The following is a 12,284-nucleotide window of genomic DNA, read 5'->3' on the forward strand; positions in this document are numbered from 1 at the left end:
AACCTAAGCATGTTTTATCACCCACTGAAATATACAAGAGGGTCCTTCTGCGTACAGTTCTCAGTCTCACAAGCTTTTCTCTGTTTGTCTCCTGCATGAACCCAGAAGAACTGTGTTTTTCTCCTTCTGCGCAAACACATAAGAACTAAGTTCTTCTATGCTATACTATGTCATATTTCCGGGGTCTTCAAATTATCTCACAGGATTGTTTTCATAGTATCTTAAATTACATCTTAAGATCATTTTCCATATTTTTTATTTATTATCATAATCTATTTCTCTATTCAATTATGATTTAGAGTCTTGAATTAGTATAAATAGGGACTAATGCATAGTTTACACTAAATCATAATTACTAATCATATCAAACTATATTCTATTAGAGTCATTATTAGGAGAGTTAGTGGGCAATTATTATATTATTAGTTCAGAGTGTTTAGGTTTAGAATAAATAGAGGAAGACATTGGGGAGTTGTTCATCATGGAGTTTGATAGGAAAATGGGTCATTTTGGCATTGGGAGCTACAGAGACCCTAGAAGTTCTGCGATATTTAATCTGTAATTCAAAGGGATTCTTCCTATTTTATTTGTTGGTTTCTATCAACTGGTATCATAGCAGTTCTGATCCAGGAAGATTTTTCCGGTGTGCTGGAAATTTTGGCATGAATATGGCTGCAGATTTGATTCCTATATTTGATGGAAGGGCCTATTGGTGGCTGATCCAGGCTGAGCAATATTTTGGGTTAAGAAGAATGAGTGAAGAGATGAAGCTTGGGCGGGCTCTTGCATTTTCATTGAGAGGAGAAGCTCTTGATTGGTGGATTTCTTGGAAAGACAGTCATACAAATATTGGTTGGTGGGAATTTTCAAAGGCCATCCTCAAGAAATTCCAACCAGAAGTTTGGGAATGTCAGCAGGATTCAGAAAACGAAGAACACGAAAATAGAGGCAGAGATGAAATTCATGATAAGAATCCAGAACCAATAGCATCTCAATCTGAAGAAACAATTTGTGATGAAGTTGAAGGGACACAAATCCAAAAATACGGTGAAAAAGAAGATTGTGCAGTGGATACCAAATTAGATCGTGAGGGCGGCGTAGTGAGGAATACAAATTCATTGACAGGTGCCGCTGAAGTAAAGGTTCAAAGAAGTGATGAAAAGCTGGCCAAGGAAGGAGGAGTACAAGGTATTGATGTCACGGTCCCGTCCAAGTTCAGCTATCCGCCGACGTCATCTTTGCCATCACACTTAGGAAATTCTGCAGCAACAAAAAATGAGAGAAATGAGATTCAGTGATGAACCAAATAAACGGCCACCGCCACAATGGTTTGCCCTACAGCCGCTGATGCCGAAACCTCAACCTCGGGTATCACATGGTGATTGCTGTTGTTCCTTAGATAAAGTCTAGGAACGAAAGTTCCACAATCGATATCGCCATCATCCCAACAATCAATCATGAGAAAATTGAAATTGACAGCAGCGAGCAAATTTGATCCAGAAGGAAATTATCCTATTTATTGTATAACTCATTCTTTTTGCTTCAAGTTCCAGGATCCGGGAAGATACATTCTTTCACCTTGAGGACAAGGTGAATCTTTTAGGGGCAGAGTATTGTTAGATTCTTCAGTTTTGTAACTTATTAAATTATTAGTAGAGTTAGTGGGTAATTATTATTATTTAAGAGTGTTTAGGTTTAAAATAAATAGGGGAAGACATTGGGGAGTTGATCATCGGGGAGTTTGATAGGAAAAGGGACCATTTTGACATTGGGAATTATGATTTAATCTGTAATTCAAAGGGATTCTCCCTATCTTATTTTATATATCAGTTGGTTTCTATCATATTCACAATTCAAAGTCTATAAACTCTAACTTCAACAATTATAATCAAGAATAACTAAAAGGAAGACCCATGAAAAATTAAAAGAATGGGTAAATTTGATCTTTTATTTACCTTATTGTGTTTTGATCTAATAGAATCAAGCCATTTCCTACAAAATAACATAAAATGATCAAATTCCAAGAACGATATGTGGAATTGATCATTTAAATGCACCCTAAATTAATTTAAATAAGAGAGCATGGCATTAACATAGTCCAGGGTTTGAAAGTAACAAAATATGTCATCCATAAAGACAGGAAGCCGAATTCCACGGCTATAAATTATGATAAGAGAAGAACACGACTACACAGATAAATACTATGAAAGTTTAGCTAAGCTGCTAATTGACAAAATTGTCTGGCCAACAATAGGCATAACAAGAAACACAGATAAAACGGAAAAATATAAATGCTAAAATTGACATTTGGAACATTAAAAAACTGTCCAACATATTGCAACTTCTATAACCCTACTCTCCAACTATGTCAGCAATTTGCTAAACTCTACAGCACGGTACACCGCTGTATTTACATTAAAAAAATCAGATTTTTCATGTGCGTGAATGCAAAGAAATGGCATGAGGCCTACCATACCAGTCTTTCCAAGTTGCTGCCCAATACCAAAACTTGCAGGCGCTTGAAAGTTACACCAAATGATAAGCAAGTAACATAATGCAAATTAATGAAAATAAGATATCCTTATAAACCATGCAATTCAAGCCAGTTTACTTCAGAATGGAATAAGCAAGAGAAAGCGCGGAAAAAAACATGAAGCAAACATCTTGAAAGAGAACTCAAAATGTTCCGAATCAACCTTGACTTCGAAACAGATAGCCTCAAACGGAAGTTGTCATGGATTGGAATCAGCCAGACTCATCAGCAACTGTACAAAAAAAGGTGTTTGGCCTTGCATATCAAGATTTTCCATGTTTATTGACATATCCCTGCAAATAAAAATACTGTCATATGGAAGACAAACCACATCCAATCCAACAAAGCACAAAGCCCGTGTACTTTCATTGACAAATTACAATCGCAGCATAAGATTGGACACTTACATGGACTAACTTTGTAATTTTCGGCCGACATGAAGAAATATATAGCTTAGCAGAATCTTCATTTGTTGGAATTTGGTGTGGCTCTAAAGTGCTAACAACCTTGTCAACTGATTTTTTAACTATTGTTATATGTGCTTCCTTGCTGAGACGACCCTCATGCCAAAATGGTTTTAGCAACTCTTTCACTAGATCAACAAGGGCTGCACGAAAAATTTTCAGTGCCTTTGTTTCTTTGTGATTACTGCCATCCGTCTGAAAGTCAACCTCCATTTCATGATTTTTATCATCCCTTGCTACTCTTTTATTTTTGTGCTCTGATCCATCACCGTGATGCCTAGCATCATGCTTGGATCGTTTTTTCGTTGTTTCAATCCTATCTTCAACACTAAAGGCATTTTGCCCCACATCTATGCTACCATTTTGGTAGTTTGCACAAGTTCCTGATGTTATTTCTGTTTTGGTTGCAAGAGAATCTTTTCCACGAGGAACTGAACTTCTGTTTGGCTCATTTTCATAAAATTTATTATGGGAAGATACCGAACTTTTGTCATCATTAAGATCGGACATGTGTTTCCCAACTGCAGCAGAATCATCATATGTCCGCACCTGTGATGAAGCCTGGATAGATGACCCTCGAATTAGAAGAGAAGCTTTCAAAGACCCGTCTCCTATATTAGGTATCTCAATGCTATCTCGAAGAGGGTCATACAGATCTCCAGGGGATGATACATTCATTGAAGTGATAAAAAAGGATGGTCGAAATGGAACAGAAGGTTCCCAATCATAAGAACTGGTTTTTAGTTTATATCCATTAGCATGTGGTGAAACCCTAGATGAACCACCTCGATACAAATCTTCCCGGTCTGAAGAGAAAGTAGACTTATAGGCGTGATATTCTTTCTCACTATTCAAAAGCTTTTTAGAGTCCAAAGCACTTGCACCTAAAGACGAACTAAAATCTTTTGTTCCTCTGTACATAAGTTGGTTTCGAATAGCAGCCATTCCCTCTGCATGGGATGAATACGAGGTCAGATTTGAGCTGAAATAATTGTTTGATGTATTAAATGCAGATCGATTCTCCGGAAACAAGCTGTCCCTCATTGGAAACTTTTCTTTTTCATGAGATGGATGCCAACTTGGACTTGCTTCTTTCTCATTCTGCAAGCTCATTTGCAAAATAAATTCAGAAGAAATCAAAGGTATGCTTTTATGTATTTGTAAAGCAGTAAATGGAGCAGGAGTACTAACCGTTCTTGACCAGTCAACATTTTCCTTAACACCTGTTACAGGGAAATATCTTTATTAGAATAGGGGATACCTGAAGAGGTTGACCAAATAAGTTACTTTACATACCTTTTTCCAATTTCAATTCTCTCTTCTCATTATCCGCGCTATCTTTTATATGAAGAAAGCTACAAGAACTACCTCTGATGCACCAACCTTTAGCAAAAAAAGCACATGTAACTGCACGTCTTTTGTTTCCATCTGTAATCTGAGCACTGGGAGAAGGACTTCTAGCCCTACTAGCATGAGGAGTTAATCAGCAAAACATAATGGTTAAGGACTCTGTGTCGATTAATTTAAACATGTTAAAGGACAAGAAGCTACTTCTGAAAGAGAAAGCATGCAGTGTAAATTAAGTTTTGGTCATATTGTCATTAAAATTAAAACATAGTGAACTGCCATGACCAGACCTTGATGGCTTTTGTTTCGCATCAACCCTTGACTCCGTCTCTGACTGCATAAATTTCTCCTTAGAGTTCTGACCACCATTAGCATCCTCCACAAAATCATCTCTCGGTATGATTCCAGTAACCACGTCTTTTACCGTATTACTAGATGACTTGGTGGCTTTAGAATCAATATCCTTAACATCAGATAAAGAAGCTTTGCTATTGCAATCTGGTTCACTGCTTCCTCCAAAGGTTTTCTTCTGAAGATATCCAGAATTTTCAACATCAACATTTAAGTCTTGATTTTTTTCATCTTCAGCAGAATTTAAGTTTTCACTTGGTTTTGGAGGACTAGAAACTTCTTGCTTCAATGTCAAGTCCTCATGCGGCAGAACAGATGCTAAAAACATGGCATTATTCTCTTCCATATCATGTGATGACCGTATTACTTCAGGATTCTCGGGCACAGAAGAAACTGGCCGCAAATTCTTCTCTTTCACATCAAGTTCCATATCATGTGATGACCGTATTACTTCAGGATTCTCGGGCATAGAAGAAACTGGCTGCAAATTCTCCTCTTTCACATCAAGCTCCATATGTTGGCTTGAATCTACAAAAGAAGATAAAAGCAACATTATGAAGGGGAAAAATAATCTTCTAACAATATTCAACATTCAAAGTTAGTAATATAGCAAACAACAACGATAAAATTTAAAATATTTAGAGCAGACCAACATCACAAATTAAATATGATCGAAAAATGCATAAGGCATGAGATAGGTTCACAACTAAACATATAAAAAGAGTATGACAAGTTTAGAACTGATGGATGAATTGACAATCACAACATTCAAAATTACTAAAGTCTAGAGGATTGAGGGATTTGGTTCTACTCACTGGAGCTGGATACAACCGAATAAAACTAGGTTTTGGGCTCATGATAGCTGGGATCTTACACCACATTGACCTATCAGGTTCATAGTAAACTTGTAATGTTGGGGAGTCCGGGGAGTGCAGGAAGTGTCAATGGGCTAAACATTCAGTATCCAAGAGACCTTGACATAGGATGAGCATGTTTTCTAGTCCATGACTTCGTTTATTATGAGAACTATGCAATTGAGCCTCAATGCAACATTGTTCGCCTCCTTGGTAGATGGTTTCGAGTTGGACATTAGATGCATCTACGGAGTTGGACGCTACAGAAGTTTGGCATTGGCAGCCTCTTAGGTTATTTGGATTCAATCCTTTCTATATGAGAAGCAAACGAATTGTATCGCCTTTCTTTGAGCCACTACAGGCTTGATTTTTCCTAGTTGTTCAAGGACAAAGTATAGCAAGATCTGGAGTTGGTGCAATTAGGAGAAATTGCACAGTCATCCTAAGGCAAAACCAGGATATATTCAATACATATCAATATTCAACACCATTAACTAATAAATGTAGCTTGAAGGGAAACCACGGCGCAACTGTTGCAGCTGTTATGACTCACGAAAAGGTTATTTATGACTCAAAACAGTGTCAAAACCAGGTTTCGAAATTTATTTATCAAGGAAAACAAATGTGCAAGTAGTGGATTAATCAAGAACAAAGACATGACTAATAGTAATAATTAATTAATGTAAAAACCTTTGCTATGTTTATCTGCATCGGGAAGAGAATCTAGAACCCCGTGCTTGTCTTTATCTTTCTTCTCTACTACTGTTTCTTGTTCTTTCTCATCTTCCATCTCTATTGCTTCTTCTTCTTTTTCTTCTTCTTCTTCCTCCTCCTCCTCCACCTCCTCTTCCTCCACTTCCTCCTCCACTTCCTCTTCCTCTTCCTCTTCTTCTTCCTCTTCCTCTTCCTCCACCACCACCTCTACAGTTTCTATAATAATAAAATTTAAAATATTAGACTGAAAAATTCATAAAGAACAAGATAGTTTAACATCTAAACATGTAAAAAGAACATGACGAGTTTAGAACTGTCGGAGAAACTGACAGTCACAATATTCAAAATTACTAAAGATTTAAATATTGAGTTCTTCCACTCATCGGAGCTGGATTCAGCTGAATAAAGCTAGGTTTCAGCTCATCAGAATCAGGTTCTTTCACCACATTGACCTATCGGCATTCAAATCCAGATAATACCAAGATATATTATCTTGTGACTAACAGATTACAACTTACAGTACAACAAAAACCAGGTTACAAAAATTATTAATGGTAAGTTTGAATTGGTGGAATGTGATGGAATAGAATGGAGTGGTATATAATCAGATTTCATTGTTTGGTTTAGAGAATAATGGATGAAGCGGAATGGAACATGATGGAATCCATTCCATCATATTTCATCCAATCCTTCAATTTTCATTCCCTCCAATTTATGGTGTATGCAATAGATTGAACTAATTTGTTCGGTTACATTCCTATTCTATAAATAATACACACACTGTTTCATTCCGCTCCGCTCAACTCAACTCCACACCATTCCATTATGTCCCATTCCGCTCCGCTCTAGTCCATAAATCCAAACATAGCCTAAAGATAGCCTAAAGTAACCAAATATGCAATAACAGAATCAATTCAATGATAAAAAAAATCATAATTAATTAATGAATGGAAAAACCTTTGCTAAGCTCATTCGCATTGGGCAGAGAAACTGGAATCACTTGTTTGCCTTCATTTTTCTCCTCTACTATTGTCTCTTGTTCTTCCTCCTCTTCCTCTTCCTCTTCAACTTCAACTTCAATTTCTTCCATCTCTTCTTCCTCCTCCTCCTCCTCAACTTCTTCTTCCTCCTCAACTTCTTCCTCCTCCTCAACTTCTTCCTCCTCCTCTTCCACTTCTACTGTTTCCTCTTCCTCCTCAACCTCTTCCTCCTCAACTTCTTCCTCCTCCTCTTCTTCTTCAACTTCTTCCTCCACCTCCTCTTCAACTTCTTCCACCTCTTCCTCTTCTTCTTCCTCTTCCTGATCTTCATCTTCTTCCTCTTCTACTTCTTCAACCTCTTCTTCTACTTCTTCCTCGGAGCCTTCATCATCATGAATAGAAGGATCATCTGATACGTCAGGAGAATCTGAAACAGGCATTGCGTGCGTTGAAGCCCCAAATTGAAATGCAATAACCCCCAAATCAACAGAGAGAGGGTTGCAATTGCAGTGAAAGGGGTTTCGTTCGCCCAAACCCAAACACAAGACACAATGAATCAAGGGCACTCTCAACTATTTTGACCAAAACAAAACACTCAAGTTACATCAGAAGAATCCTTGTTGGACATGTGGACCCCACCCACACAAATCTAAGCCCATACCCATCTGATTTTTGCACCTCATTTTACCATCTTCACCTTACTATTATAATAAGTACTACTCTTTATTCTTACCATCTTGATGTTATAATAATAGATAAAAACATTTTTATTATTATTTTATCTTAATGTCAAATTTTAAATAGTAGTTCAATTATTATTATAGATGTTATTATAGATATGTAATATTTCAAACTTAAAATAGTAAATAGCAAATTAGTATTATTATTTAGACATTTTCTCATTCCACCCCATGAGTCTATTACACCATTGAATTGACCAAATTGTCTTCGTGCTTCCGTAGATGCATCTCCGAAAGCACCTTTTTTTGTTTAATGTTGTTTTGTTTCGTAGGTGCACATACGGAATATCTCCGTAGATGCATCTACGGAACAAACTCATACTCAGAAAACCAGAACAACAATATTTGTAATGATAAAAGATTCATTCATTGATTAAAATCAGCATTGATTAAAAGATACATCCGAATTTCCAACAGAAAATTAAGAAAACTATGAGATCTAAGAAATTACAACAGTTAAAACAATGTCATCTGATCCATGCATCATTAGAACGGAATCGACGTCGCCTTCCACGTCATCCCACCACGTTCCTTTTCTCCGGTCTCAGACGAGGTCCGTGTTCTAAGCCTCTGGATCTTTTTGATGACTTTGTCGGGTTTGTACTCCCCCTCTAAAAAAGACATCAGAGTCCTATTGAGTTGGTCGAAGGAATGGATGTTCCAAAATTTAACCAGCATGAGGGGTTTGACGGGAGAGAAAACAACATGCCCTTCCTTTCTGAGATAAACTGGTTCAGGATCGGGACGCTTAGATGATGTTCGCTGCCCTGAACATGGCCTTATGTGAGCCATTTTTTTGTTTGTGTTTGTGTTTGTGTGTAATGTAAACCTAGAAACCCCAACTTTATAAAAGCCTTTGGTGAATATGGACCACACAATTTCTGTCACAGAATGTTCCGTAGATATATCCACGGAAGGGTCATATATTTCTCCGTTCCGTAGATGCATCTACGTTAAACACCAATGATTTTCAATATCAGACCATTCCGTAGATACATCTACGGAAGTTTCCTTGTTAGTTTTTTTAACAGAACTCAATGCAATATCAGCACTAGTAGTAGTAGAAGGAAAAGGACACAAACACACAAACAATAAAAAGGATTATATTGCAATGTTATAGAGTGCATATATTACACTTTGAAACTAGAAAATACATCAAAAGAACTGTCGCCGGCTAAATCTATTGGAGGTTCTAATCTTGACTTTTCAGCATTTGATTCCTTTTCGATGTTATTCAACCTTTCGAAATCATGCATCATATCCACAAAATGATTCTGCCACGTATCGGCAGTTTCGGTATGATGAAGTGCCCATTCTGGTGACGTTGGTGGTATGGGGCATCCCGGTTTCAAGTAAACTTGCACAAAATGACACATAATACGATCATTTGGATTTGTAGGAGGTGTAGTGCGGAGTGGAAAAAAGGTTTCCGAAAAACCATAACGCGTCAAGTCAATGCACATCATGTCATATGTGCATGCAATAAGATGTCCCATTTCTGGGAATCTCATCCATTTTGAAGTCGGTGTGTAAGCGCACAACCAAGGAACAAAAGCTTCGTGAACCGATTCAAATATAGCTTCGTCTCCAAATACCCGCGTGTACGAGTCTTTATGATTCATCAACTCTTCGATAAGTTCATAACGGACAAGCTTATGGTCATCCTCATTTTACCATTACTAGTCTCAGCTTGGTTTATTGTTAGAGGTTTTTGAATAAAACATGGTCATGTTCATCTAAAATTCTAGATAAATCATGTCCAACATTAAACATCAATTCAAAATTTTAAATATAATTGGAGACAACTACATAACTTGGATCAACAACTTAATTGAGTACCTTGCATGTGAGGGACTCGACAAAATCCTTAAACTAGATAATTCAGGAAAGTCTACACTTGACCCAAAGAAAATGGTAATGAAAAAGTCAAAAGTAAATCAAATAATCAAGCATCATCTTGATGATGGATTCCAAACAAAATACTCAAATGCAAAAGATCTCAAGATATTGTGGGACAAACTTAAGTCAAGATTTGGACATCATAAGAAATTTTGATTTCCCTAATTGATGGATCAGTTGAACAAATTAAGGTTCCAATATTATAAAAGTGTTGTTGCATATAACTTTGTCATGCACCAAATTATTTCACAATTAGAATTTTTGTGGCATAATTATAATCGAAGAAGAAAAATTGGAAAAAAAACATTTTTAACTAGAATTGTGTCTGATGAAACGATTCTCTTTGCTACAAAAAGAAAAGTAACAAAACCAAGCAGGTTAGATATTTTGAATCACCTTTGTCATACAATATTATAGCATGTTCATGACTATCAAATGCAAACTTGTGCAAGTATTGATGAAGTGTTTTCAACAAAAACTTAATTCTTGCTCAATGCATATGGGAACTGTATTCAAAACAGTTGGATTTAGTCAAAATTATTCCATGTGTCCTACATTTGCATTCTAGGCTCCTTTGTATATTGTTGCATCTTGCACATATCTTTTAACATGATATCTGCAATAAGTTATGACTATCATATATAAGCTTTTGCAAATCTTGCAATTTTTTCGATACAAACAAAAATATGGCCTCTGGTAGCTAGGGGCCGCATTCAAACCATTCTTTGAATATCTTCATCATTGATTTTATGCAATACATTAATTTCGGCTCAACTAACTTAGGCGATACTCATACATTAGGCCATGACTCTACACATTCACTACAGTTTCCTTATTATACCGTTGTAGCTTGCCCATATATTTTCACATACTATGAGATTGATAAACTACCAGATAAGCCTTTTGAACTCCCTAAATAATGGCATAATATAATCATTGGAATATAATTTGTCAAATGAAATTCACAACTTTCTTTTCACTATTCTTATACACATTTTATAAGGTCAAATTCATTCTTCAGCTAAAATTAAATGTCTTAATTTCAAGCCAAGTTACTTATTTGTTAATATTAGTTTATAATTTTTTCCTTTTTGCATAATTCATGGAAAGTTTACAAACTTGATCAAGAATACCAGTACACAAACTAGCACAGGCTAACATAAGTTTGTTGGTGAAGAATGAGAACTGGAGTGATGGAAACCCATGTACATCCAAGTGGACAAGAGTTATGTGCAATTTCTACATGTTCAACAATTGTATGTCTTTCCTGCTATAATCGGGTTGCAGTATCCCTAGACGGTTCATTTGTTAATTGTATTTTTTACACAAACTTTTATTTGTGTATAGGTATCTAATGAATATGAGTTTGGCTGGAACTTTGGCAACTGAGTTTGAGATAGGGATGGCAACGAGTAGGGTCGGGTACAGGTTTTACACTATCCAAACCAGCACCCGAAATCACCACCCGAATCTAAACCCAACCCAAAGGTTATTCGGGTGGCAAAATAACACCCACGACCACACTCGTTGGGTTCGGGTTTTTTCCTCCAAACCCGAATCCACGGAAAAAAAACACAAAAAATACAACAACAATATTGAGATTTGAAACACAAGAATTCCATTAAGGTCTCTCAAAGAAATTACAATTAAAATTAAGGTCTTAACATAGTCTCCAAGGAAATCCAATCACAAACATCTTAACATAGTCTTCAACATCTTAACAGTATAATTAAAATTAAAATCTACAATCAAATTACAACTTTCCAACAGCAACAACTTCGAAGTCACATAAAGTGACAAAATTCATATAAATCTTCCATTTAAAAAAACATCCAACACTTGATAAAAAGATGTTTCTATGCGGTTGAGGAAAATATGAATTTGGAAGATAGAAACAACAATACTCACCATGTTAAAGCATAGAAACAACAACTTCTAATCTTTAAAATGGTAGCCCAAATAACTTTCCATCAATTCAGTTGTATTAAGAAGAAAATTGAAGTTAAATAAAACACTAAAGCTTAAAACTATTACACCAAATGAAGTACAAAATACTTTCATCGTCAGACTCCATTTCATTTAACATAGTAGCAATTTCTGAAGGATAGAAAAACACTTAGAAAGGGGGGGTTTGAATAAGTGTAGTCGTAAAAACTTGAACAATAAAAACAAATTGCACAGTAATTTTTATCCTGGTTCGTTGTTAACTAAACTACTCCAGTCCACCCCCACAGAGTGATTTACCTCAACTGAGGATTTAATCCACTAATCGCAACAGATTACAATGGTTTTCCACTTAGCCCACGACTAAGTCTTCTAGAGTATCCTGATCACAACCTGATCACTCTAGGAACAAATTCTTAGACACAAGCTAAGACTTTCTTAGAGTATCCTGACCACCA

The 12,284-nt window shown here is 36.3% G+C and overlaps 2 protein-coding genes across 4 annotated transcripts; both read right to left on the reverse strand.

Moving 5' to 3' along the window:
- Nucleotides 1-1,151: 1,151 nt before the first annotated feature.
- LOC131638660 (uncharacterized) lies at nt 1,152-7,852 on the reverse strand. 3 transcript variants are annotated; one of them, XR_009294735.1, is made up of 9 exons: nt 7,221-7,852; nt 6,240-6,479; nt 4,635-5,223; nt 4,294-4,460; nt 4,189-4,220; nt 2,941-4,098; nt 2,697-2,826; nt 1,956-1,992; nt 1,152-1,260 (listed from the first exon to the last, which is right to left on the reverse strand). XR_009294735.1 is itself a non-coding variant. In XM_058909225.1 (7 exons), the coding sequence occupies exons 1-7, from the start codon at nt 7,681-7,683 to the stop codon at nt 2,797-2,799; spliced, it is 2,679 nt and encodes an 892-aa protein (XP_058765208.1). In that variant the 5' UTR covers nt 7,684-7,852; the 3' UTR covers nt 1,999-2,796. The 3 variants fall into 3 exon arrangements, 1 of the variants encoding a protein (XP_058765208.1); XR_009294734.1 differs by lacking the exon at nt 1,152-1,260 and having other exon boundaries at nt 1,399-1,992; XM_058909225.1 differs by lacking the exons at nt 1,152-1,260; nt 1,956-1,992 and having other exon boundaries at nt 1,999-2,826.
- A 1,261-nt stretch (nt 7,853-9,113) lies between these two features.
- On the reverse strand, nt 9,114-9,479 carry LOC131638664 (uncharacterized). The gene has a single exon (XM_058909227.1). It carries the CDS (start codon nt 9,477-9,479, stop codon nt 9,114-9,116), a length of 366 nt encoding a protein of 121 aa, XP_058765210.1.
- Between the last annotated feature and the right edge of the window lie 2,805 nt (nt 9,480-12,284).

This window comes from Vicia villosa, unplaced genomic scaffold, assembly GCF_029867415.1.
Source record: "Vicia villosa cultivar HV-30 ecotype Madison, WI unplaced genomic scaffold, Vvil1.0 ctg.002367F_1_1, whole genome shotgun sequence".
NCBI classification, from domain to species: domain Eukaryota; kingdom Viridiplantae; phylum Streptophyta; class Magnoliopsida; order Fabales; family Fabaceae; genus Vicia; species Vicia villosa.

Coding starts and splice junctions, on each gene's coding strand:
- LOC131638660 (XM_058909225.1), bottom strand. CDS start 7,683: ATGCCTGTTTCAGATTCTCCTGACGTATCAGATGATCCTTCTATTCAT. Junction 5,224..6,239: donor TGCAGATAAACATAGCAAAG/GTTTTTACATTA, acceptor CTTCTTTTGTAG/ATTCAAGCCAACATATGGAG. Junction 4,099..4,188: donor ATGTTGACTGGTCAAGAACG/GTTAGTACTCCT, acceptor ATGAGCTTGCAG/AATGAGAAAGAAGCAAGTCC.
- LOC131638664 (XM_058909227.1), bottom strand. CDS start 9,479: ATGGGACATCTTATTGCATGCACATATGACATGATGTGCATTGACTTG.